Genomic DNA, 27,944 nt, shown 5'->3' with positions numbered 1-27,944 from the left:
ATCTCAGGAGGAAATGGATCGTAGCCATACGTCGAGATGTGAGCAACTCCTTCCAGGTAAGCAGTCTGTCTGTAGTGGTACATGTCTCGACTCAAGAAAAATGTTAAATCGTTCACAAGAAGTCCGACAAAATTATATTTCACTAAAATTGACAAGAACATCGTGTTATAGGTAAACTAATAACAATAATAATAATGTAATTTCAAAATTTACTTCCATATTTCGGGCCATTCGTCAACTGATCGATGAGCTCTTGACAACTTCATCACACGATCAGTGAATGGGTTGACATAAACAGTCGGCAAGCATATAATGTTATGAAAAAAATGTATTATTTATTTAAATGTTGATAATATTGGAACAGATTTACTTGAATGCAATGTCATTACGTAACGCTGGCACTATAGGCGACCTTACACTTGAGAAATAGTTATGTGATAAATATTTGTGGTTTGGGCCCTAGGCCTATAGATCTATATTAACCAAGCATGTCTGTCTCCAGACTTATGGCTGCCTGAAAAAAATTGTAAATATCATTTTGATTGAAGGATTCTACAGGTTGATGAAATGTTATGGTTATGATCATTTTGCTATCCTGCAAGTCAGGTTTATTTTCAGCAATCCTAGTACTGAAAATTTTCATATATTAATGTAATACAGGTAACTTCTACCTTATGTATGCTACTTTTAACGTTTTATGACCAAAGATTTTGTAATAATGGTTATCTACAACAATGTTATTTTACAGCTTCCCTATCTTGAAAAATAGAAAAGGAATAATATTGTTAAATATGTTTATTGATGGTAATGTTTTTGTTTCAGATTGGTCGCAATGTCACTTTTGTTTGCTCTTACCACTTTTTACATGGAACAGTGCCACCAAGAGTAGACCAACCAACAGGGTCCAGGACAGAAGTTTTTGATATGACTATATCTTATTATCATATCAATTATTACATATAATATACAGTTCACTAAAATAGTTGTAATCATAATTTGTCATGACATTAATATTTTATTTAATCATTTATTTCTATTGCAGTGCATGTACGGTACAGTGCGTGACACTGTAAATGTAAATCATATTATTAAAATAGAAATGGCAGTATCGCTCCCAGACCTGGCGGGTAGCCGGGTGTGCGGAAGCTATGTCCGATTTTTTAAAAGTACTGATTCAACTACGAAATTTTACTGCATTCGCCAACTTTGTTTATTTGACTTGACTTTTGTCATTGACTTATGATATTTGTTGGAATGAATGTTGTCCAAACTGCACGAAATTGCTTAAAATGGAATCAAGTTTAAAATATATTTCTGTGATATTTCTGTACCAACAATGCCTACACCAGCTGACACTGAAGATCTGGCTTCAACTACGGCCAGAGACCCAACCCAAACATTTACCCCCAACCCAACAGTAGATCATGATTACCATGAGCAACAACACACCACAACTGAAGAAAAGTTAGCTTCTGCACATGCAGAGATAAAACGAGTACAAAACTATGTAAGTCCGCAAAATTATTATCTATAAGGCGTTTCGCTAACTTTGGACATCAGTTTTTATACAGATTTTGCTGATTTCAATGAGCTGGATCATTTTTATTCCCCTGGCATATAATGCGGGGGGATATAGCGATCAGCCAGTCTGTCCGTCCGTCCGTCCGTCCGTAATTATTTCCTTTTCCGGGGCAGAACTCGAAAACAATTCAGTGTATTTGATCGAAACTTGGCAATTCTATCAGTCACATACTGAACTGGTGCCTTTTGCTATTTAGGAATTTTAGACATTTTTATTTTTTACGTTTCCATGGCAACAATTTGGACTTAGGTTTTATAGGGTAGAGTTCGTTTCCGGAGCATAACTCAAAACCCATTCAAAACTTTCTAACAAAACTTTGCATGTCTTTCAGACTCATGCTGAACTGGTGCCTTTTGCTATTTAGGTATTTTATAAATTTTTATTTTTTACCCTTCCATGGCAACAAGTTGGATTTAAGTTTTAATATAGGATGGGTTCACTTATGGAGTATAACAAATAAACAGTTAAATATTTCCTTGCCAAACATTCCATATCTATATTTAAAGCACATACTGAACTTGTGCCATTTGATTTTAAGCAGTTTTAGAATTGTTTATTTTAGAATTTCCATTGCAGCTATTTTTTACATGGGCTAGGAGAAATGTTGGGTCAGTTACCTGGTTTGGGACCATAACGTGTTAAAATGGGCGGGGGATATGGATGACTTCGTTGACTTTACGCTTGTGTAGTTATTGTTTCTTGTAATTTGTCATTTGTTTTCATAAAAAAAAAAACCCACAGAAACACACTCGTTTTACAAGTAGATCTTTTGAGGGTAAACAATGTATGCTTCTTCAAGAACATTCAACTCTTGACTCATCACATATAGAATTGCACATTTACTTGTGGTTACTTTACAGACAGTTGCCGGGGGGATATGTCATCTTTCTGATGACTCTTGTTCAGTGGCTCTATCCTACTGCTTCAAAGATGCAAACCTGGCACAGTTTCACAGAGGCACTGATGTAGACAAACTACACTGTGGATTTCTATGTTCTTTGTCATTGTTTGACCAATTATTTGTGTTTCTCATTAGAGTAAGGCAAGGCTACCCTGAAACAAACTTGGCAGTGTATCAACTATTTGTAGAATAACTATTAAATTGGCCAATTATCTGTATTTTTTGCTTGGATGTGTATGCATTTGGCCCTCTAGAGAAACGATAAATAAAAGAATGCCACCAGAATTTAAATGTTCTTATCCTGCAACACGGGTTATTGTTGACTGTACTGAATTGAAATGTCAAACGCCAACCTCTAGGGTTGTCAATTCAGAAACGTTTTCGCATTATAAAACCCACACCACTATGAAAGCATTGATTGGTATTGCTCCCCATGGGCCAATAACTTTCATTAGTCCACTTTATGAAGGATGTATTTTTGATAAGGAATTAACCAAACAGAGTGGTCTCTTGTCATTGTTAGAGGTAGGCGATGAAGTAATGGCTGACAAAGGGTTTTTGATTGATGATCTGCTTCAGTCTACAGGTGCTCACCCCCCCCCCCCCCCCCCCCCCCCCTGATATTCAGTTTACTAGAAAGGATGTAGAAATCACACAGGAAATATCCAGACGACGTATACATGTGGAGAGAGCTATCAGAAGAGTGAAGGAAAACCATATTTTTGATGGCATAATTCCATTAACTATTGTAGGATCTGTAAATCAAATTTGGACTGTTTGCTGTCTACTATCAAATTTCAAGGGCTCTCATTTTTAAGTGATGCAAAGAGAAAACTTATGAAACATAACATGGCTTAATGCCTCTGTACCGACAGTCTTGTGACGTTGGACCATTATTTTAACTATGTCATCATGGTGTGTCATCTTGATAAATAATCATTAAACAGAAATGTGATATTGTTTACTGGTAAATTACTTCAATATGGTATTTTATGCAATCAGTTTTGCAAGTTCTTGTGTCATAGTTGAATGGCAATGGGAGAGTGGAAACATCTTTATTTCCTTGTAATACAAATACATTCATTCTGAAACAGTTCAACTAAAGTTTTCAAAACTGAAGTATGTTAATACCATAACAATTTGATCATTCATGAATATGTGTGTACATATCTTACTATGCATATGGTTATATTTTTAACAATTAATTGTCGATGTCTAATGTCAGAGAAGTAAAGAAATTCATTCTTCATGAAACACATTAATTACAATGTCACTTGGCTGATGTATGCATCATCAGAACCCGATTACCAATGTAAAACTTCATTACCCATAAAAAGACATTTACGGGTTGATATGTGTCAGTATTTATGCCACTGGAGTCTGTCTGGTTTCCGGCTGTAAAAGCTACTTGTCAAATTACTTTCCATTCATTACATCAGTCAACTTGCCCCTCGCAGTCTTACAGACTGATAATATTGTTTAATGTAAGGATGTAATTTATGAAACAGTTGAAGTAAAACAGGTCCATCCTGGTTTACATTTCATTGCAAAATTCCTCATTGAAATATATTCTCTCCAAGTTGTAATCATCTTTGCGCCAAACAAAGAAATCGACCCACCTGTCCCCAGTGAGTAACATTTGACCCATTACTTGATGATAATGCTGGAATGTTTCTTTGAACTTGTATGTACCTTGAGATGTTAACTTAAGGTAGTTGATTTTTAATATGGATTGTGCAGTGGAACATTTGATTTCTTGCAAACCCCAAGGGTCACTCTCAGACGGGTCATATACCCGCCTGTCTGGTGAAGTGGCTTGATATGGACATGTATGGTTATGGTGGACATTAAGCTTCAGCAGCCTTGAATATGCCTCAGCAGCAGAGTCCTCATTCTCTATGCCACACTTCATAGCCTCATTTGTCTTTTGGATTTCAGTAGAGAGTCACACAAATGTTCAAAATTATCTTGTCTGGTATGCACAAATTTAAAGTTACTTGAACATAGGAGATGTGCCTTAAGTTCAAACCACTTCTTTTGTTCACATTGATCTTGTGTTTCCTGCTCGTATAAAGCACGCTGTGTAACGAAGGTGTCACGCGCTGGGAAGGGGCTTGCTTCACTTCCGCCGAGTAAACCTTCAAAATGGCGGCAAATAACAATATTGACGTTGATGATGAATTCCATCAAATGACAGTTAAAGAATTGCGTGAATACCTACGGGAACGAAATCAAAAGGTGACTGGGGTAAGAGCACAAGTTTTAGCGCGAGCAAGAGGGGCCAAGGCACTTCGTTTGGATGCAACCACCTTAGTACAACCCAGTAAAGGCGTTATATCTATGCAACGGAAGCTCATCACACCCAGCGGATATCGAATGCCAGACCCCACTACATTAATGATTGGATGGAACGATGCTGTTGAATCATTACCGGAATTCTCAGAGAAGGAAATCTACAATTATATGGTACTTAGCAACCATAGGACTTCAGACACGAATCCCATGATGACTAAATGACAAATGAAGGCAGTGGTTTTTTACCAAGATAGACATTTTCACGGCGTAGCTCTACACAACATCCATCACGACTGTGACCATATGTTTGTCAGATGCCGTGTCATACCATCACTACCAACACCGGATCCTAAGAAAAGCCCTGATCACGAAGTTTGGGCAAGTCTCTCAAAAGTAACGGGTCGTGTTCATTCAGCAAATTGTACTTGTGCAGCCGGGTATGTAGACTTTGCATTTATATAACTACAGTCGTGTCATCTCTATCTAGAGCGCTGTTTTTTTTACAAACAAAACGTTTGAAAACGTTTTCAAAGAAAATATGTTCCAAATATGAAGTTTGATCAAAAGATATGTAAATTATTAATTCCAAATAACAGCAAAGAAATTGATACATTTTAAAATCTCTTTCTTTGAGGGACCTCTCATTCACATTTGTTAATTTAAATAAATAAACAGATTATTGATATTGTTGCTTATTAATATGTGACATCTTTAGCTGATTACATTAAAAATAATAATTATTTAGGGTGAAATAGAGGAAACATGACTGTCATTTTATATGTCCAAATAACATTAATAAATATAACTAATTTTTTTTTTTGCAGTGCCGGGGAGGCTTGTAATCATGTATCAGCCCTGCTTCATGCCCTTGCAGACATTAGTCAGAAGAAAAAGGATGGTTTGCTTTCATGCACATCAGTTGAGTGCAAGTGGAAAATTCCCAGAAAAGGGAAGTTGGATCCAATGAAATCGGATGACTTGAACCTGATGTCAAGTGGCAGGAAGAGTCAACAAAAAGGTACTGGGACTACACGAGGTACTGTCGGAATACAGAATGGAACAATCAAGAAAATATCAATGTGTCCCAACAGCAGCATGCTGCAGACAACAATAAATCTCACAAGATTTAATAAGAAGTTAATTGGTCATGAAACAAAAAGTAAATGTGGATATGTTGTTAATACAACTACTGTTACTCAAGCTCCTGAACCTATGCCAGAACTTCCAAAAATACCATGCATTGATCGTTGTATTCCTGACCATGTTGATATTAAATCGCCAACCTGTCAAACTAACTTTCAAAATTATTTTGATTCCCTGAAAGTGTCAGAAAAGGATGTGAGGTCAATAGAGAGAATGACAAGAGGACAACATAAAACAGAGTTTTGGAAGGAAGCCAGATTGGAAAGGATAACAAGTTCACAGTTTGGCAAAGTATTTATCCGACAGACATCTACAGCTACAGAGATCTAACACCAGAAGAGGCTGCATCAAACACAAACTTCTTCTGTCTTCTGCCATATTGTGGTCAATAATGTGACTCTAAAAGAAAACCATGCATACCACTTTCAAGTATAAGGACAGATGGCCTTGACCAAAAGAACTAGGTGTGATTTTGTGGTGTGGACTCTCAAAGGGATATCTATTGAAAGGATTACATTTGACGAGAACAAGTGGCATTAGATGGTCACAAGGCTTCGCAGTTTCTATCTGTCATCCATTATTCCTGAAAACTTAACGTGTCCAGCGAGGTGTTTCACTGTATTAGATTTACCATCTTACCAGTTGTTTTACCCTACGCTGACTCAGTCAATTCAATGTTTCACTCAATACCATATCATATCTTTCTTTGATAGTCATAGATACTTACCATTCAGTGGATGAATTGTTACTTAACGTCGCATTCATGGCCACTGACCATTCAGATAGTATGTCGCTTAGACATAGGATATGTTCTTCTCTTAGTAATTTCTTGAACCATTCTATTAAGCCATAAAATATCATAACATATTTTCTGTAACGTCTTGAAATGACAACATGGACACATTAAAGAAAATCATCAAGGGTTTATTTCTTTCATTTTTAGTTATTGTTACAAAAATTAGAACCATGGGACTATGATCCTGCTGTCACAGCTAAAACATGAAATTGTTTATCTACTTTCAGGATTTTTATATCAATGCTTTGATTCAATAAGTAAAACAAAAATAGACAACAAGTAGGTGGTCATGTCAGTAGTCATATTGGACAAAAATGGACAAAGTATGGACAAAAATAGACTTATTTGGCTAGACTTATTTGGCTCAATGTTTTTAATACAAAATTGTTATCATGATACCATGATTATTAAATTTAAATATAGCAGAAAATATCATGTGACCATTCACATCTGGAGCTGCAATAAGATTATGCTAATCCTACTTATTACAGAGCAAGCAAGGAACTGTCATCAAAGAAGTAATTGTCATCAATTTCTTGGTCATGAGGAGAAAGGAGGGGGGGGGGGGGGGGGGGGGGGGGGGGAAAGCAGAGTAGTCAAAGCATTACAGATTTTCCAGATTTTGAAATTGTAATTGGAATTATACCCTGCAAGATTCTGAAATTCTTGACACGTTCCATGTGCCTTTCTACATGGATTCTCAAGTTTGCTATTCTCCTAGTTTGTTCCTAGTCAGCTGTTTTTGTCCCCCGCCGCGCGAAATATAGTATTCACGACCGTCCGTACGTCCCACCTGTTTGTTGCCGCAATATCTCAAGAACTAATCGCTGGATTGTCTTGATATTTGGTACTATGGTATATATATTGGCGGGGGATATTTCGTCACTTTGTGACAAATACTTGTCTCTTATGTTTCTTTGGTGGAATTATTAGGAGTATACCTTTTGGTGTTGTCAAGTCGGAGATTGTAAATCCCTTATCCGCCATGATTGCATCACCTACATCACACAAATCTAAAAGTCCTGATTCTACTGTTATTTGCCGGTCACTTATTGCTCCTGACCACAAGTCAGAGACAAAGCTAACAACACCATTTGGAGTGACACCAACAAGAGCTTTATATGTTATGTGACTTTTATAATGACTGTACATTTGTGACTGTTTACCAATAGAGTAAGGTTTTTCTGTAAATAATTCTGTACAATCTATAACAACCCTTGTATTTGGATACAGGTCTGTAAAATCTTGAGGCATAGTTGTATTAATAGTATCCATTGATGGCCAGACAACTAGGAAGGATAAATTGTTGTACAAAATATCAATCCATCTATCAATGACATCAGCGCAGCAGCTTCTGGAAATATGAAATCGCTTTGATAAATCAACAACTAGGAGTCCAAGTCTAAGACGCATCAACACTAGAAAGAACTCTTCTATCAAAGACAAAGATTTAGGGCGTCCGATATTGGATGTTGGATAGTCCTTGTCATGAACCTCGGAAAACTCGTCAAATAAACATGAAAACTTTTCTGCATCCACAAGACCTGTATAATGGGTTACCAATTCTGAATCATTCTGCACATCAAAAAATGTTAAATCAGGAAGTTTAACTTGAGTGGCTTGATTGCGAAAGACTTTTTTATTTTCAGTCTCAGTCTGAGTCATTGCACAGGATGTTTTAACAGGATTCAAACACTGGAACATTACATAGTCAGTTTGTGTAGACTTGCTTCTAACTTCCACCATTTCTGTTTGCGATGATCCATATCTTATGCAACTGATATCGTCTTCACACACAGCCTCACAGTAGTCATGCAGCATAATTGATGCAACGTCATAGGATCTGTCAAAATAATAAATAGCTTTTCATCACATTAAATAAATAGTTTTCCCCCAATATTTTGAGGTTAAAGGAATTAAAATTAATAAAAAATAAATTAACATAAATCTGTTAATACTAAAGCTAATATAAGAAGTCTATTATCAAGTTTATTGGTCAATGGTCTATTATATTTTATGCTCTATATACATATTTTATGCTCTTTATATTTTATTGTTCTGTAAGTAAGAGAGACTACACCATGATTTTTATATTTTGTCTCGTTAAGCATAACTTCTCATATTAATCAACAAGTTCAAAAAAGAAAAAAACCTTATGTTCCTGCTGTACCTGGCACCATGACTGAATTTTGTGGAATGATGTTCAATTTCATCAGACTGAGGAGTCCCTCCGTGTATCTGCATAGTCACTTTGGGAGATTCAGGGTCACAGGCCTGCTTGAATGGGCTTTCATTTGGCTTAGGGGTATCAACAAAGTCAGCATCAGACACCTGCAACAAATTATCAACAGACACTGAGACATTTTTTCTGTTTATTCAAACAAATAAGATGAAAGAGAGGATACATAGAATTTTAAGATCAACACAACTTGAAACTTTTTTGTTGTTTTTTTACATTTCTCAAGTTTTAATCATAGCATTTTTTCACAATCACATAACATTCACAAACGATAAAGCACATTAAATACACCAACAATAGCATAAATCTTATAAGAATCAACATACCTCACTGTGCAAGTACTGTAGTTTTTCTTGGGAAAAGTCGATGGAACATCATGCCCTATGCCTGGACCGTTACCACCCATGAAATGATCTGAGCATATTTCCGTGTGCCTTGTCACTGTGAGGTCTTTCCTCACAACCGAAGTCGCCTTATCCACGCTTGTCGTAGGGACTTGCTTACTGGAATGACGTGTAGAGATACTATTCTTTCATCGACTATCTTTCCCCTAAAATTGCTACAAATACAGCAGTATTGCTTCCCCATTTTGACAGCTTCGAAGCAGCGCGCTGTTTTCGACGGAAGTTGACAGTACTCGGCGGAAGTTCATCCAACCAACTGAAGAGTTCCAACTCAAGACGAATAACTCTCATTGAACTTGACTTTTCGGAAAGTCGATTGATGTTGTTGAAGTGAAATGGTTGAATTTTTGGGAACTTGACCAAAAGCAGATGGTACAAGAACTATATCATTCATATTCGGAATGATTGATGGGAACTGATTAGCCTTAGGATTTTGTCCACAAATGTTTTTAGACTTACTTTACATTTAGTACGGTAAAGCATGTTATGGAGGATATCTCCTCAGTGAGGACGATATCACTGAATACACTACAAAGCAATTAAATAATACTATATTAAGCAATATAACATTACAATAGTATAGACAATTATGCCATGCCATGTAGACAAGTATATATCACAGCAAGTAAATGTATAATCACAATTATCACATGTTTATTTATCACAGGTAGCTACCGTTTAATAATGTATAATCACAGAGTAATTGTACAAATAAACTATTTCACACAAATGTCAGATATCACGTAAATCTTCTTTTCTGTTGTCCAGGCGCCACGATGTGTCAGTAACACATATCACAAACACAGTCACAGGTACTTCAATATATAAGTCTTGATATCAGAGAAGAATAAAATATAGGTCTTGATATGACAGAGGAGTGTCAATATCACACAGTATATCACCAGCGTCTATATCACAGAAATAAAGTGTCACTTTCACTTATGAATTAAAACATAAATAAATATAAAGCATACACGGAAGCCATTATGAATGTGGGCAGACTCAATGACGTCACAACTCTGATGTCTGTGGGGTCAGGCTATCTGATGTGTCCATCTTGTCAGCTGGAATAATCCCACCAGGGATGCCATTTGTCGCAGAGGCTTATGCAGGGTAATGGAGAGACAAAAAAGCATGCTGCTTTTACAACCGGATTTATTCCAATGATGGTCCACGTGTGCAATCAGTGGTTATGATGATGATGAAACCCTAAAACACAATATTTACAAAATGTAGGCAAACAGCATAACCAATAGATCATTAAAAGAATACTGCCATTATACATCCATTACATGTGTTTGATATACCAATCAATAAAATATAATGTGAACACTTACTTTACATTTAGTACGGTCAAGCATGTTATGGATGATATATCCTCAGTGAGGATGATATGACTGAATACACTACAAAGCAATTAAATAATACTATATTAAGCAATATAACATTACAATAGTATAGACAATTATGCCATGCCATGTTGACATAAATATATGTATAACTAAGGGAAGAAACCCCCACCTCGTCCAAGGGACGGAGGTCAAACCACAAGATGTCATCAAAACTGGTCATCCAGTATCTTACGTGACCTGATAATAATATAAATGATATATAACAACATTAATCTTACTGGTATAGTAAACATCACCTGGCATGTGAAACTCATCTAGCAGTATAAAAATCAACATTTTTAGGTATTTCATATGTATCCTAAAATCAACAAATATACTGTTTTGGTTTTTTAGACTTTCATAATAAAATAGTACCAATACATGCTTAAATCTAGTACACTCATCATGCATATACCTCAATGGTAACATCTTACAATATTTAAATATATATTGCACTAACATGAATATACTGATAATTCATGTTTATGACATATGCATGATACACTGTTCTTATGGAACATAAATGACTTAATATGAGTGTACTAAAATACATTATATATACTAGAAACCTAAGTACAATGATAGTAAATATATTTAACTCACCCCAAACTAAACTGTCCTTTCCCAGTGAGAGTTGTGACTAGAAATGGTGCATATAGCATAGGTGTGAAGTACATGACCAAGGTGGTCATGTGACGCGGGAAATACAAAGCCAGGCCAAGCTGACCGGCAGAGAACAATAGGCTAGGCTGAGACCGCAGTAGCCTTAGCACAAAGAATCAATCACCACATGTTAGATTATGTTACTGAGGTGTGAGTTAGTGGACTAAGTAAACTTATTTATTTAATAAATACACTAATCCTAAAATACCTATGTTTTGGATAAGTTTATACTAAACTACTTTTAAAATAATCCCAAATATATACATCCTGCCACTTAGATATCAAACCGTCAAGGCGTCTCTTTTTTTTAAAGGGACAGTTTTCGCATTGGAAGATGATGAGTGAGTAAGTGTAAGGGAAGCAAAGGAAGTGTTAGTAGCGGCAGCAGATGGACTAAAGGCAGCTGATGTAGTAGAGGCAGCAGATGTAGTAAAAGCAGCAGATGGAGTAAAGGCAGCAGATGTAGTAGAGGCAGCAGATGTAGTAGAGACAGCAGATGGAGTAAAGGCAGCTGATGTAGTAGAGGCAGCAGATGGAGTAAAGGCAGCAGACGTAGTAGAGACAGCAGATGGAGTAGAGGCAGCTGATGTAGTAGAGGCAGCAGATGGAGTAGAAGCAGCAGATGTAGTAGCGACAGCAGATGAAGTAAAGGCAGCTGATGTAGTAGAGACATCAGATGTAGTAAAGGCAGCAGATGGAGTAAAGGCAGCTGATGTAGTAGAGACATCAGATGTAGTAAAGGCAGCAGATGGAGTAAAGGCAGCAGATGTAGTAGAGGCAGCAGATGTAGTAGATACAGCAGATGGAGTAAAGGCAGCTGATGTAGAAGAGACAGCAGATGGAGTAAAGGCAACAGATGTAGTTGAGGAAGCAGATGTAGTAGAGGCAGCAGATGTAGTAGAGGCAGCAGATGGAGTAGAGGCAGCAGATGGAGTAAAGGCAGCAGATGAAGTAGAGACAGCAGGTGGAGTAAAGGCAGCAAATGGAGTGAAGGCAGCTGATGTAGTAGAGGCAGCAGATGGAGTAAAGGCAGCAGATGAAGTAGAGACAGCAGATGGAGTAAAGGCAGCAAATGGAGTGAAGGCAGCTGATGTAGTAGAGGCAGCAAATGGAGTAAAGGCAGCAGATGGAGTAAAGGCAGCAGATGAAGTAGAGACAGCAGGTGGAGTAAAGGCAGCAAATGGAGTGAAGGCAGCTGATATAGTAGAGGCAGCTGATGTAGTAGAGGCAGCAGATGGAGTAAAGGCAGCTGATGTAGTAGAGACAGCAGATGGAGTAAAGGCAGCAGATGAAGTAGAGACAGCAGATGGAGTAAAGGCAGCAGATGGAGTAACGGCAGCAGATGGAGTAAAGGCAGCAGATGGAGTAGAGGGAGCAGATGTAGTAGAGGCAGCAGATGGAGTAAAGGCAGCTGATGTAGTAGAGGCAGCAGATGGAGTAAAGGCAGCTGATGTAGCAGAGACAGCAGATGTAGTAGAGGCAGCTGATGTAGTAGAGACAGCAGATGGAGTAAAGGCAGCAGATAAAGTAGAGACAGCAGATGGAGTAAAGGCAGCAAATGGAGTGAAGGCAGCAGATGGAGTAGAGGCAGCAGATGGAGTAAAGGCAGCAGATGGAGTAGAGGCAGCAGATGGAGTAAAGGCAGCAGATGGAGTAAAGGCAGCTGATGTAGTAGAGGCAGCAGATGGAGTAGAGGGAGCTGATGTAGAGACAGCAGATGGAGTAAAGGCAGTTGATGTAGTAGAGACAGCAGATGGAGTAAAGGCAGTTGATGTAGTAGAGACAGCAGATGGAGTAAAGGCAGCTGATGTAGTAGAGACAGCAGATGGAGTAAAGGCAGCAGATGTAGTAGAGACAGGAGATGCAGTAAAGGCAGCAGATGTAGAAGAGACAGCCGATGTAGTAGAGGCAGCAGATGTATTAGAGACAGCAGATATAGTAGATACAGCAGATGGAGTAGAGGTAGCATATGTAGTTGAGACAGCAGATATACTAAAGGCAGCTGATGTAGTTGAGACTGCAGATGGGGTAAAGGCAGCTGATGTAGCTGAGACAGTTGATGGAGTAAAGGCAGCAGATGTAGTAGAGACAGCAGATGGAGTAAAGGCAGCAGATGAAGTAGAGACAGCAGATGGAGTAAAGGCAGCAGATGGAGTGAAGGCAGCTGATGTAGTAGAGGCAGCAGATGTAGTAGAGGCAGCAGATGGAGTAAAGGCAGCAGATGAAGTAGAGACAGCAGATGGAGTGAAGGCAGCAGATGTAGTAGAGACAACAGATGTAGTAGAGACAGCAGATGTATTAGAGACAGCAGATTTAGTAGATACAGCAGATGGAGTAGAGGCAGGAGATGTAGTTGAGACAGCAGATGTAGTAAAGGCAGCTGATGTAGTTGAGACTGCAGATGGGGTAAAGGCAGCTGATGTAGCTGAGACAGCGGATGGAGTAAAGGCAGCAGATGTAGTACAGACAGCAGATGGAGTAAAGGCAGCTGATGTAGCAGAGACAGCAGATGCAGTAGAGGCAGCTGATGTAGTAGAGACAGCAGATGGAGTAAAGGCAGCAGATGAAGTAGAGACAGCAGATGGAGTAAAGGCAGCAAATGGAGTGAAGGCAGCTGATGTAGTAGAGGCAGCAGATGGAGTAAAGGCAGCAGATGGAGTAGAGGCAGCAGATGGAGTAAAGGCAGCAGATGAAGTAGAGACAGCAGGTGGAGTAAAGGCAGCAAATTGAGTGAAGGCAGCTGATGTAGTAGAGGCAGCTGATGTAGTAGAGGCAGCAGATGGAGTAAAGGCAGATGATGTAGTAGAGACAGCAGATGGAGTAAAGGCAGCAGATGAAGTAGAGACAGCAGATGGAGTAAAGGCAGCAGATGGAGTAGAGGCAGCAGATGGAGTAAAGGCAGCAGATGGAGTAGAGGGAGCAGATGTAGTAGAGGCAGCAGATGGACTAAAGGCAGCTGATGTAGTAGAGGCAGGAGATGGAGTGAAGGCAGCAGATGTAGTAGAGGCAGCAGATGTAGTAGAGACAGCAGATGTATTAGAGACAGCAGATTTAGTAGATACAGCAGATGGAGTAGAGGCAGCAGATGTAGTTGAGACAGCAGATGTAGTAAAGGCAGCTGATGTAGTTGAGACTGCAGATGTGGTAAAGGCAACTGATGTAGCTGAGACAGCGGATGGAGTAAAGGCAGCAGATGTAGTACAGACAGCAGATGGAGTAAAGGCAGCTGATGTAGCAGAGACAGCAGATGTAGTAGAGGCAGCTGATGTAGTAGAGACAGCAGATGGAGTAAAGGCAGCAGATGAAGTAGAGACAGCAGATGGAGTAAAGGCAGCAAATGGAGTGAAGGCAGCTGATGTAGTAGAGGCAGCAGATGGAGTAAAGGCAGCAGATGGAGTAGAGGCAGCAGATGGAGTAGAGGCAGCTGATGTAGTAGAGGCAGCAGATGGAGTAGAGGCAGCTGATGTAGTAGAGGCAGCAGATGGAGTAGAAGCAGCAGATGTAGTAGCGACAGCAGATGAAGTAAAGGCAGCTGATGTAGTAGAGACATCAGATGTAGTAAAGGCAGCAGATGGAGTAAAGGCAGCTGATGTAGTAGAGACATCAGATGTAGTAAAGGCAGCAGATGGAGTAAAGGCAGCAGATGTAGTAGAGGCAGCAGATGTAGTAGATACAGCAGATGGAGTAAAGGCAGCTGATGTAGAAGAGACAGCAGATGGAGTAAAGGCAACAGATGTAGTTGAGGAAGCAGATGTAGTAGAGGCAGCAGATGTAGTAGAGGCAGCAGATGGAGTAGAGGCAGCAGATGGAGTAAAGGCAGCAGATGAAGTAGAGACAGCAGGTGGAGTAAAGGCAGCAAATGGAGTGAAGGCAGCTGATGTAGTAGAGGCAGCAGATGGAGTAAAGGCAGCAGATGAAGTAGAGACAGCAGATGGAGTAAAGGCAGCAAATGGAGTGAAGGCAGCTGATGTAGTAGAGGCAGCAAATGGAGTAAAGGCAGCAGATGGAGTAAAGGCAGCAGATGAAGTAGAGACAGCAGGTGGAGTAAAGGCAGCAAATGGAGTGAAGGCAGCTGATATAGTAGAGGCAGCTGATGTAGTAGAGGCAGCAGATGGAGTAAAGGCAGCTGATGTAGTAGAGACAGCAGATGGAGTAAAGGCAGCAGATGAAGTAGAGACAGCAGATGGAGTAAAGGCAGCAGATGGAGTAACGGCAGCAGATGGAGTAAAGGCAGCAGATGGAGTAGAGGGAGCAGATGTAGTAGAGGCAGCAGATGGAGTAAAGGCAGCTGATGTAGTAGAGGCAGCAGATGGAGTAAAGGCAGCTGATGTAGCAGAGACAGCAGATGTAGTAGAGGCAGCTGATGTAGTAGAGACAGCAGATGGAGTAAAGGCAGCAGATAAAGTAGAGACAGCAGATGGAGTAAAGGCAGCAAATGGAGTGAAGGCAGCAGATGGAGTAGAGGCAGCAGATGGAGTAAAGGCAGCAGATGGAGTAGAGGCAGCAGATGGAGTAAAGGCAGCAGATGGAGTAAAGGCAGCTGATGTAGTAGAGGCAGCAGATGGAGTAGAGGGAGCTGATGTAGAGACAGCAGATGGAGTAAAGGCAGTTGATGTAGTAGAGACAGCAGATGGAGTAAAGGCAGTTGATGTAGTAGAGACAGCAGATGGAGTAAAGGCAGCTGATGTAGTAGAGACAGCAGATGGAGTAAAGGCAGCAGATGTAGTAGAGACAGGAGATGCAGTAAAGGCAGCAGATGTAGAAGAGACAGCCGATGTAGTAGAGGCAGCAGATGTATTAGAGACAGCAGATATAGTAGATACAGCAGATGGAGTAGAGGTAGCATATGTAGTTGAGACAGCAGATATACTAAAGGCAGCTGATGTAGTTGAGACTGCAGATGGGGTAAAGGCAGCTGATGTAGCTGAGACAGTTGATGGAGTAAAGGCAGCAGATGTAGTAGAGACAGCAGATGGAGTAAAGGCAGCAGATGAAGTAGAGACAGCAGATGGAGTAAAGGCAGCAGATGGAGTGAAGGCAGCTGATGTAGTAGAGGCAGCAGATGTAGTAGAGGCAGCAGATGGAGTAAAGGCAGCAGATGAAGTAGAGACAGCAGATGGAGTGAAGGCAGCAGATGTAGTAGAGACAACAGATGTAGTAGAGACAGCAGATGTATTAGAGACAGCAGATTTAGTAGATACAGCAGATGGAGTAGAGGCAGGAGATGTAGTTGAGACAGCAGATGTAGTAAAGGCAGCTGATGTAGTTGAGACTGCAGATGGGGTAAAGGCAGCTGATGTAGCTGAGACAGCGGATGGAGTAAAGGCAGCAGATGTAGTACAGACAGCAGATGGAGTAAAGGCAGCTGATGTAGCAGAGACAGCAGATGCAGTAGAGGCAGCTGATGTAGTAGAGACAGCAGATGGAGTAAAGGCAGCAGATGAAGTAGAGACAGCAGATGGAGTAAAGGCAGCAAATGGAGTGAAGGCAGCTGATGTAGTAGAGGCAGCAGATGGAGTAAAGGCAGCAGATGGAGTAGAGGCAGCAGATGGAGTAAAGGCAGCAGATGAAGTAGAGACAGCAGGTGGAGTAAAGGCAGCAAATTGAGTGAAGGCAGCTGATGTAGTAGAGGCAGCTGATGTAGTAGAGGCAGCAGATGGAGTAAAGGCAGATGATGTAGTAGAGACAGCAGATGGAGTAAAGGCAGCAGATGAAGTAGAGACAGCAGATGGAGTAAAGGCAGCAGATGGAGTAGAGGCAGCAGATGGAGTAAAGGCAGCAGATGGAGTAGAGGGAGCAGATGTAGTAGAGGCAGCAGATGGACTAAAGGCAGCTGATGTAGTAGAGGCAGGAGATGGAGTGAAGGCAGCAGATGTAGTAGAGGCAGCAGATGTAGTAGAGACAGCAGATGTATTAGAGACAGCAGATTTAGTAGATACAGCAGATGGAGTAGAGGCAGCAGATGTAGTTGAGACAGCAGATGTAGTAAAGGCAGCTGATGTAGTTGAGACTGCAGATGTGGTAAAGGCAACTGATGTAGCTGAGACAGCGGATGGAGTAAAGGCAGCAGATGTAGTACAGACAGCAGATGGAGTAAAGGCAGCTGATGTAGCAGAGACAGCAGATGTAGTAGAGGCAGCTGATGTAGTAGAGACAGCAGATGGAGTAAAGGCAGCAGATGAAGTAGAGACAGCAGATGGAGTAAAGGCAGCAAATGGAGTGAAGGCAGCTGATGTAGTTGAGGCAGCAGATGGAGTAGAGGGAGCAGATGTAGTAGAGACAGCAGATGGAGTAAAGGCAGTTGATGTAGTAGAGACAGCAGATGGAGTAAAGGCAGCTGATGTAGTAGAGACAGCAGATGGAGTAAAGGCAGCTGATGTAGTAGAGACAGCAGATGCAGTAAAGGCAGCAGATGTAGAAGAGACAGCTGATCTAGTAGAGGCAGCAGATGTATTAGAGACAGCAGATTTAGTAGATACAGCAGATGGAGTAGAGGCAGCAGATGTAGTTGAGACAGCAGATGGAGTAAAGGCAGCTGATGTAGTTGAGACTGCAGATGGGGTAAAGGCAGCTGATGTAGTTGAGACTGCAGATGTGGTAAAGGCAGCTGATGTAGCTGAGACAGCGGATGGAGTAAAGGCAGCAGATGTAGTACAGACAGCAGATGGAGTAAAGGCAGCTGATGTAGCAGAGACAGCAGATGGAGTAAAGGCAGCTGATGTAGTAGAGACAGCAGATGGAGTAAAGGCAGCAGATGAAGTAGAGACAGCAGATGGAGTAAAGGCAGCAGATGGAGTAAAGGCAGCAGATGGAGTAAAGGCAGCAGATGGAGTAGAGGCAGCAGATGTAGTAGAGGCAGCAGATGGAGTAAAGGCAGCTGATGTAGTAGAGGCAGCAGATGGAGTGAAGGCAGCAGATGTAGTAGAGACAGCAGATGGAGTAAAGGCAACAAATGTAGTAGAGGCAGCAGATGGAGTAAAGGCAGCAGATGGAGTGAAGGCAGCTGATGTAGTAGAGGCAGCAGATGGAGTAAAGGCAGGAGATGTAGTAGAGGCAGCAGATGGAGTAAAGGCAGCAGATGAAGTAGAGACAGCAGATGGAGTAAAGGCAGCAAATGGAGTGAAGGCAGCTGATGTAGTAGAGGCAGCTGATGTAGTAAAGTCAGCAGATGGAGTAAAGGCAGCAGATGGAGTAGAGGGAGCAGATGTAGTAGAGGCAGCAGATGGAGTAAAGGCAGCTGATGTAGTAGAGACAGCTGATGGAGTAAAGGCAGCAGATGAAGTAGAGACAGCAGATGAAGTAAAGGCAGCAAATGGAGTGAAGGCAGCTGATGTAGTAGAGGCAGCTGATGTAGTAGAGGCAGCAGATGGAGTAAAGGCAGCAGATGGAGTAGAGGGAGCAGATGTAGTAGAGGCAGCAAATGGAGTAAAGGCAGCTGATGTAGTAGAGACAGCAGATGGAGTAAAGGCTGCAGATGGAGTAAAGGCAGTTGATGTAGTTGAGACAGCAGATGGAGTAAAGGCAGCTGATGAAGAAGAGACAGCAGATGCAGTAAAGGCAGCAGATGTAGAAGAGACAGCTGATGTAGTAGAGACAGCAGATGTATTAGAGACAGCAGATTTAGTAGATACAGCAGATGGAGTAGAGGCAGCAGATGTAGTTGAGACAGCAGATGTAGTAAAGGCAGCTGATGTAGTTGAGACTGCAGATGTGGTAAAGGCAGCTGATGTAGCTGAGACAGCGGATGGAGTAAAGGCAGCAGATGTAGTACAGACAGCAGATGGGGTAAAGGCAGCTGATGTAGCAGAGACAGCAGATGTAGTAGAGGCAGCTGATGTAGTAGAGACAGCAGATGGAGTAAAGGCAGCAGATGAAGTAGAGACAGCAGACGGAGTAAAGGCAGCAAATGGAGTGAAGGCAGCTGATGTAGTAGAGGCAGCAAATGGAGAAAAGGCAGCAGATGGAGTAGAGGGAGCAGATGTAGTAGAGGCAGCAGAGGGAGTAAAGGCAGCTGGTGTAGTAGAGGCAGCAGATGGAGTAAAGGCAGTTGATGTTGTAGAGGCAGCAGATGGAGTAAAGGCAGCAGATGTAGTAGAGACAACAGATGTAGTAGAGACAGCAGATGTAGTAGAGGCAGCAGATGTAGTAGAGGCAGCAGATGGACCGGAGTAAAGGCAGCAGATGTAGTAGAGACAGCAGATGGAGTAAAGGCAGCAGATGTAGTAGAGACAGCAGATGGAGTAAAGGAATCAGATTTAGTAGAGGCAGCAGATGAAGTAGGGGCAGTAGAAGACCTAGTATCTGTCGAAAACTTAGAAGTAACAGATCCATTGGCAGGTGTTTTTACTTTTTGAACAGTAATTTGGTCTACCTTTTTGGCAAAACGGCCTTTACTTCTTTGTAGAACACAGCCTCCGTGGTCTAGTGGTAGAGCGTCCGCCCGGAGAGCGGAAGGTCCGGGGTTCGATCCCCGGCCGCGTCATACCAAAAGACGTTAAAAGATGGTACTTGTTGTTACCATGTCTGGCGCTCGGCAATAAGGGGCTAAAACAAGGACTGGTCGGCTCGGAGTCAGTATACTGTGTCTGAGTGGGTTATTCATGTTAAACTGCGGCATGATATCCCAGTGGGCTAGCACTTTAAATCGGCATCAGTCCGGACTAGTACAAGCAGCCACACAAACACACACACGTACATGCACGTCGCTATATAAGCGCAATAATCTTGGACGCGACGTTAAACCCAATTTCACCTCACCTCACCTCTTTGTGGAACATGCCATGTCTGAGGCAGCAATGTTTTTGACAATGCAGGTAGCACTGTTTTTAAGTCAAGGGATAGATAGTGTTGTAACAAATACAGTAAACCAATCACGTGATTACATTTGCCCTGGCCAGATTCACAATTACATGAAGTCTGCTCAATGAGAGTTGAATCGGTTGTAAAAAATATCATTGGTAGTCTATTTCTATTATTTTTTTATGTGGTAATGTCTGCTCAGTGTAATAGCACTTTTTTCTTATGATGATTAATTGGCCTTGTCCAATTATAACCATGACTTGAAAATAATTATGCAGGGCACCCAATATTCTCTTCAAAGCCTTGAGCATATTAAAGGTTTCTTCACTAAATTGATTGTTCTTCAGACTAATGATTCAAGGTGTGGGTTTTCAATAAATGAGAATTTTAATTATCTTTCCATCAAAAAGTACTTTTTTCTGGGCCGCAGTATAGAATTTTCACAGCCACAATTGTTTTTAATTTCTCTTAACGAGAAAATAAGAAACAGTTTATTGAGTACAAATACACATTTTCTTTTCGGTTTTATTGACCTTCGCGTGATAAGGGGTTTCATTCTTTTTTATTGACTTGAAGCTTCGAGCTCTGCAAACTGCTCCAAATGGTTGAAGAGATACTATAATCATAAAAGTAATCGAATATCCTGCCTGTTATAATCATGACAATATCAATGTATATAATTGATTTACAACAGGTCTGTAAAATAATTCCTTGTATACAATTTATATCATTCTTTTTTGTATTTAATTTGTCTGTATGTGTTTACTTTTAGTTTGACTCATGTTACCATAAAATGGTGAGTTATTACACATTTACTTCTTTGGATTTATGTGAACGTTTATTGGTCACACAGCAGATCATATGGACACATATTATGCAAATGTGGAGGGTAATATAACATCATCTGAGCTCCCTGGTAATGTTTAACACTAAACATGAATGGAGGGGACATCGCTTTCTCGCTTTCTCGCTCTATCGCTTTCTCGCTTTATCGCTTTCTCGCTCTATCGCTTTCTCGCTTTATCGCTCTATCGCTTTCTCGCGGTTAAGCAATATCCCCTCTTGACCACTATAGGGGCCGCACATGATATCTGCTGCAATTGGGAGGTAATGTTGAACTTTTCTCACTATTTACTTAAAACATAATTTAACTGTAGCGACGTAGGTGATTTTAAAACAATCCACCGATTTTTTCGTAAAATGTAATTGATTTATTTATGGCCCTATTCAGTTGTATGTGACCATCACGCCGAAAGCGCGTGCCAGATCATGGCAATACCTCTAAATAAATCAGGTTAAAATCTAAATATTTACAATATATATAAGTTAAGAAGACTATGGTTAATTAGTCATGGCTGATTGTTTTGCAAAAATACAATCTTATAATTGTGAGTGTTCTATAACTAGTTTTCGGTAGTATATGATGTTACAGTGTGTCATAAGGTTGTCCGTAAATGTTCTTATTGACATTTGATGTATGTTTAACTTGAATTGTGTTTCTTGTCTTGTGCAAATCTACAAATATATGTACTTGCATATAGTAATTTGATAAACACCGCTGTGAGTGAGTGAGAATGGTTTCACGTCGCTTTTAACAATAATCCAGTAATATCACGGGGAACACCAGAAATGGGCTTCACACATTGTACCCATGTGGGGAATCGAACTGGGTCTTCGGCTTGACGACCGAACGCTTTAACCACTAGGCTACCCCACTGCCCCCATCGCTGTGGCGTTACCACTGTTGATATGTGTACTTGTGTTAACTACACATATGGAGAGACAAAATTAGTGTGACCACATAGTTAAGGTTGATAACAATATGAAATGCATTACTATGATTATCTATAACATATTTTAAATCAGCTATCATTATAATATGTTATGTATATCTTAAGTATAGGTTTGTCAAAATTATGTGTGTGTGTGTGTGTGTGTGTGTGTGTGTGTGTGTGTGTGTGTGTGTGTGTGTGTGTGTGTTTGTGTGTGTGTGTTTGTGTGTGTGTTTGTGTGTGTGTTGTTAACATACAGTTTAAATGGATAGAAAATTGCTACATAAATATGTATATTCCTGCCTCAGCCTATACTATATTTGGGGCGGTCGGGTAGCCAAGTGGTTAAAGCGTTCGCTCGTCACGCCGAAGACCCGGGTTCGATTCCCGACATGGGTACAATGTGTGAAGCCCATTTCTGGTGTCTCCCGCCGTGATATTGCTGGAATGTTGCTAAAAGCGGCGTAAAGCCAAAACTCACTCACTCACTCACTATACTATAATTAGATATCTAGTCTCTCCTGGCGGGAAAGTTAAATTATATTTTACAAGCACTTTAGCATTAAATTTAATTCCCGAAGACAGTTTGATCGAAAGTCATTATAAGAAACGAGTTGTTTTTAAAAAATATTTACGACGCATTTCATTTCTGTTGTCCAAGGAATGGGGTTACGGGTTAATGATGCTCTCGAAAGTCGTATATGTGACTTAAGGTAGAGACATATATCAAATTCATCTGTATTTTGTAAGGGAAACATAACTGTGCACATGTACAACTTTTGTTTGCATAATGTGCATGCAACTTAATGAACATGATTGTGATCCCGAAATCGGACGAGCACATATTCGGCTTCAATTCCAAATCTAATGACCGAAAAAAATAATTCTGTACAAACAGAGTACAAAACGGCTAATAAAACTGACAATTATTTGTTAATATATGATCTCCTTTTTATCAGTTTTAAGATTGATGGAGGAATGAGGGGAGGATACTATGAACAAAATGAAAATATGAACAGTGACTATCTGTATTCTGTGAATCTTGCTTATTTATTACACTACAAGAAAATATACAAGCTAAACGAGAAAAAATTACGTTTGTATTTTGTAACATATTTATCTACTACAAGATGTTTAAAAAATCAAATCTAATCATAAGAGGCAAAATAGCGGTGAAAATTACAGGAATGGATCACTAAATGTCAGCAAAAACTATGATGGCCGAGAGGGGACATCGCTTTCTCGCTTTCTCGCTTTCTCGCTTTATCGCTTTCTCGCTCTATCGCTTTCTCGCTGTATCGCTTTCTCGCTTTATCGCTCTATCGCTTTATCGCTCTATCGCTTTCTCGCGGTATAGCAATATTCCTTCTTGTGGGTTTTAATCATAAAAGAGAGCTGAGATTTTTCCAAGTCGCATTTCAAATTATACATATGGACGGAATGTTGAAATTTTCTCACTATCTACTGAAATATATAATACCAGTACAGACATATGTGCTTTTATAACAATACACGTATTTCTGCGAACAAAAGAATTTGATTGATTTATGACCCTATTTAGCTATTGGATCCCCCGCCCCCAGGCCAAGTTATCAAAACAAATAGCAAATAACACCGCTCAATAGCGCTGAGTAGTACAACGCTTATATCAACGTTTATTCTGTTTGCGGAGTAGATGTCATCAAAGTGGAAGTCCTCACCCAAGCAATGGTTAATACTACCGGATGTCCTTTATGTAATTTCTAGTTTTTGGATGACATATTGTTCTCAGTAACCGTAATGTGGAAATAGATAGTTGATTGGTTTTATATTCAAGTTGGTATTTCCGCTATTCAAAGTGTTCAGTGAGGCCGTCTTATCAACAGTAATTTCTGAGACATAAATGTAAAGTATAATTACCTTATTCGAAAGTAATAAGCGCCCCGCTCTAATCAACGCCCACGGCGATATTTGCTAAAATATTGGCTAGTGAACAATCCCAATTAGCACCCCTTGCAATTGATTAATGTACACCAGACTTATTTATTCGCGTATAATACGCACTCGTGCGTTATATGCACACTTAATTATGGGCAATTAAATTCGGGAAAAATATATCTGTCGTACATAAACATTTCAGTCTGTCAGCATAAACCAAGAAATTTATCTTTCAACTCAACTTTTTTTTCGCCAAAATATTATTTTGAGAGCGCCCTGGGCACTTATTACGTCGAATACGGTAATTATGTCTACGCTAATTTTTTTGCATTTATAATTAACGTTAATTTCAAGATTTACAGCACATGCTATTCAAAAGAAGTTAAAGAACACCCGATTCCTTGATATGACTATGGTTAGTCATTAGAAGAAGCAATAGGGCGAGAAAGCGATAGAGCGATAAAGCGAGAAAGCGATAGAGCGAGAAAGCGATAGAGCGATAAAGCGATAAAGCGATAGAGCGAGAAAGCGATAAAGCGAGAAAGCGATGTCCTCTCTCGGCCACCATACACTTTAGCCAGTGTGGAGGAAGACACAAAATCTTGGCTTAGCTGTCCCATACAAAGAAGATCCCCACGTGAAACGATGGATACGGCGAGCTGCGGCACTGCCACACCTCCCTCTAGGACAAGTGTAAGACACCTGGTTAGACGCCATGGATTTCCAAGTTCCCCGTTCAGAGAGCTTCAATGATTATATTGTGATGAACTGGGTTGACTTTGAAGCTAGATTTCCCCTTCATCTTTGGAACCATCACCATAAAACAGGAACGCGCACAAACAACGATTTTGAGGGTTTTCATAACAGACTGGAACGAGAACTACCCCACGACCGCTTCATTGAAGTTATTCAGAGAATCGAGAGGGTTGACCGTGCGAAGATGGATTTCGGAGCAGCCCCACCCAACCGCAAGAGAGTCTACAGAGAGTCTGAAAACCGTCTGAGGAGATTAAAAGATCAGCTTCACCAGGGACTCAAGACTCCACTCCAGTTCCTGGATGCTGCAGGCTTCTATGTAGGGTTAGAGTAAGACAGAGACAATTCAAACAAAAAACTGATATACATTGTTAATGTTTCTACCAGTGTTAATAAAGAGTTTTTTATATATTTAATTGTTTATTTTTCTACATTATCTTAAATTCCTTGTATGTAAGTTCACTCATACAGATTTTCTGTACACTTTTCTAAAGGATCACTCCATTCTAATACTTCTGTAAAATAGGGAAGACCAATCAGTGCATTCAGCCATGACCTATGTTGTTTTAAGGTGTATGCCAAATGGGACGTATAACTAATGGGAGGTTACCGGCCATACAAGTATATTTTGAGCAAAGGTCTAAGTAAGGCAGCCAAGTGTGAAATGTAGCTGAAAAGAGGATGTATGTATTCTAGTGGTCATAGTGAAACAAACTTTATTTTTTCAGAGTTTGGAGCTCATAAACTGTATATACATTGAACACTATCTTAATCGAAATAATTAATAGTTTCGTAATTTTCTCTTTCACTTAATCTTAATATTACTTATAATTGTACCGTGCGAAACAATACCGTAAATAGCGCCCGAGTTACGAATGATCGAAAAGGAGGTTTCTTGAATAGATTTGCTGCCCATGAAAACGTTTCAACGATTTTGATAGAATCTATGTGTGCTTACCCTTTGGTGGTAGTACGCTACTTTACTCTTGTTAATTATTAAGAAACAATATTGATGTCCGATACTAAGCGATTTCAATTTGAGTATTGTTAGGGCTGTTTTGCGATCTTTCACATTTTGTCCTTTGAAAATGCCCGAGATCAATTACCCCGAAGTTGTTTTTATCACGAATGAAAGAGCACGGACACTGAAACCTATATGGACGTACCCGGGATTTCTTCAAGATATGCATTCCAAACTGTCATTCGTGTTGTAACATAATCTTTGAAACAGTTTGTGTATGTACTTAATTTGTTTTGACGTAAAAAAACACTGACAATTTCATATCAGTAAATATAAATCACGGAATGAATTCTCAATGAATGTGTACTTAATATATATCATACATAAATATCATACATTTATCACCGTGAGGATATGTACTTTCCAATGATATGATTTATTGGACATTTAGATTTCAAACAAGGGCGCTTACTTGAATTTACTTGCAACATTCGGGTGCCTCCATATTAGATCAATGTATAAAAGTAGGAAACTTACAATACCAGCACTTTCATCGATGGCTAGGCAGTGCATAGATCATTTGGAGTAGTTGACTTTTAGACACCTGTTTGGAAAGACAATTAACTCGAGCTGCATGTTATACAGTTTGTTCACATTGTAAAGAAAAATAACGTTGTAACACTTTTGATACAATGTATGCATTTTTGAAACCGCGATGTCATCACAGCGCGGCACTGAGCGGTATGCAAAGACATCTGACGGGCCAGGCACCATGATAGTTGAATGCCCATAAAAAGCTGGCATAACGTCCACTTATTGTAGGACATAAGCTTGCCCTGTTTTCACAAGCGTGTAAATCCCAAAATACCCTAACAATGTACAAGGTCAGTTGTCTTATGCAGAGACATAGATTTAGAGGAATAATGCTTCGTTTTGTTTGACAATGAGTACCTATATTCAAGATATTGCATATGTTTTTCATCTGTTTCATTTTTGACAAGTCTACATATCTAGATAAACATATGTCATAGAATTGTTAACTTTCATTGAGAAAATATCCTAAATCGTAAAAAACGATTTCCATTTGTGTTGTTATCCTATGTTTACATTTGTTGTACGGCTCCACGTGCTGTTATCGAAGGCCTACGGAGGGCTAGCGATACGGTCACTTTGATGTGTAAACATGTATTGTCATGCAACTCGCAGTTGTAGTAGCATATCGATATAATTATGCAAAACAATATTTATAACACCCCCAAATACTTTCACTGGTCCGTTCAATACTCATTTCAGAAAAAAACGCGTTTTATGCAAATAAGCCTGTGGCGGTGGTGTTCACACTCCGGCGCAGTGGTGACCGCATGGAACTCTGGGAAGGAGAGTGAGTGGGTTATGGTAAGTCATCGCTGACGGCCGGGCGCGCTTTACGGATTTGTTAGACTGTCTTCCGGGGTCAAGAGAAGCGACGTGGCTACGGTTTGTGCTATTTTCACTCGAGATATCCATTACATATCGCTGGGATTAGATCTGATGACATCCCATAAGGGGTCACGTCAGAACGACCTTTCATTCGACCAATCAGAGCGTCGCTTACCAGATCATGAATCTGACAGTCGGAATGTGACTTCTAGTCCATGCAACCTCGAAAACTTTAACACGGGGTATTCCGAACGATAGTTACGGGCTTAACGACTGAATCCATACAATCCAGACCAACTATTAGCCATTCCAGAATATTCTTTTGTTAGGTATTTTTTTATCGAGAATTTGTAAAAATATGTTTCGAAGGGTAGTCGCCAATTTGAAATTAGTGCCGCAAAGTACGAGAAAGCTGCCTTCTGATTGGCTAATGTCGATTTCTTGTCAGTCATTCTATTGGCCGGTCAAAGTTTGCGCAAAGTCGGTCTGACGTGACTTGTAAATGGGGTGTTCTCATATCGTTGTTTAGCGGAAGCGAGAACTAAGATCTGAGTTTAATGAAATTGGGTAAGTGCAGAACGAAATCTACCATTATTTACATTGAAGTAAAATCTGGTGGAAATAGTGCTCCTCTCTCTTAGATATTATTTGTGTTGGTTATTTACATATTGTTCAAGATCTGGTTATGATTTTGTTGAGAATGAGCTTCATATTTACTTGCCAGATTACTTTGCTGGCTTCGGGACATTTTCATGTGTTTTGTTATCTTTTTATATGACTTTGCCAAATTTTAGAACAACTTTAGGACATTATGGATGACAATCAGTCAGTATCCTAGAAAAAGAACTGGTCTGAATTCCTGTTTGTGTGTATTTTTATTGTTATGGAAAAGTCATGTTCACAACA

At 40.0% G+C, this 27,944-nt stretch overlaps 2 protein-coding genes and 2 pseudogenes across 2 annotated transcripts; 2 read left to right on the top strand and 2 right to left on the bottom strand.

Annotated features, from left to right (window-relative positions):
- Nucleotides 1-4,628: 4,628 nt before the first annotated feature.
- On the top strand, nt 4,629-6,251 carry LOC139450996 (uncharacterized; annotated as a pseudogene).
- A 2,072-nt stretch (nt 6,252-8,323) lies between these two features.
- LOC139450705 (uncharacterized) lies at nt 8,324-9,544 on the bottom strand (annotated as a pseudogene).
- A 592-nt stretch (nt 9,545-10,136) lies between these two features.
- LOC139450995 (uncharacterized) lies at nt 10,137-14,144 on the top strand. The gene is made up of 2 exons (XM_071232814.1): nt 10,137-10,140; nt 11,776-14,144. Exons 1-2 carry the CDS (start codon nt 10,137-10,139, stop codon nt 14,142-14,144), a joined length of 2,373 nt encoding a protein of 790 aa, XP_071088915.1.
- Nucleotides 14,145-14,221: 77 nt separating this feature from the next.
- LOC139450994 (streptococcal hemagglutinin-like) lies at nt 14,222-20,995 on the bottom strand (the record flags this gene model as incomplete). The annotated part of the gene is made up of 4 exons (XM_071232813.1): nt 20,980-20,995; nt 18,344-19,425; nt 18,074-18,129; nt 14,222-17,846 (listed from the first exon to the last, which is right to left on the bottom strand). Coding segments are annotated over exons 1-4 (4,779 nt in total), but the record flags the coding sequence as incomplete, so codon positions are not given.
- Between the last annotated feature and the right edge of the window lie 6,949 nt (nt 20,996-27,944).

This window comes from Haliotis cracherodii, unplaced genomic scaffold (assembly GCF_022045235.1).
Source record: "Haliotis cracherodii isolate W230 unplaced genomic scaffold, xgHalCrac1.p SCAF_8, whole genome shotgun sequence".
NCBI classification, from domain to species: Eukaryota; Metazoa; Mollusca; class Gastropoda; order Lepetellida; family Haliotidae; genus Haliotis; species Haliotis cracherodii.
Note: the sequence above shows the minus strand (reverse complement) of the source record. Positions and strands in the feature narration are given on the sequence as shown.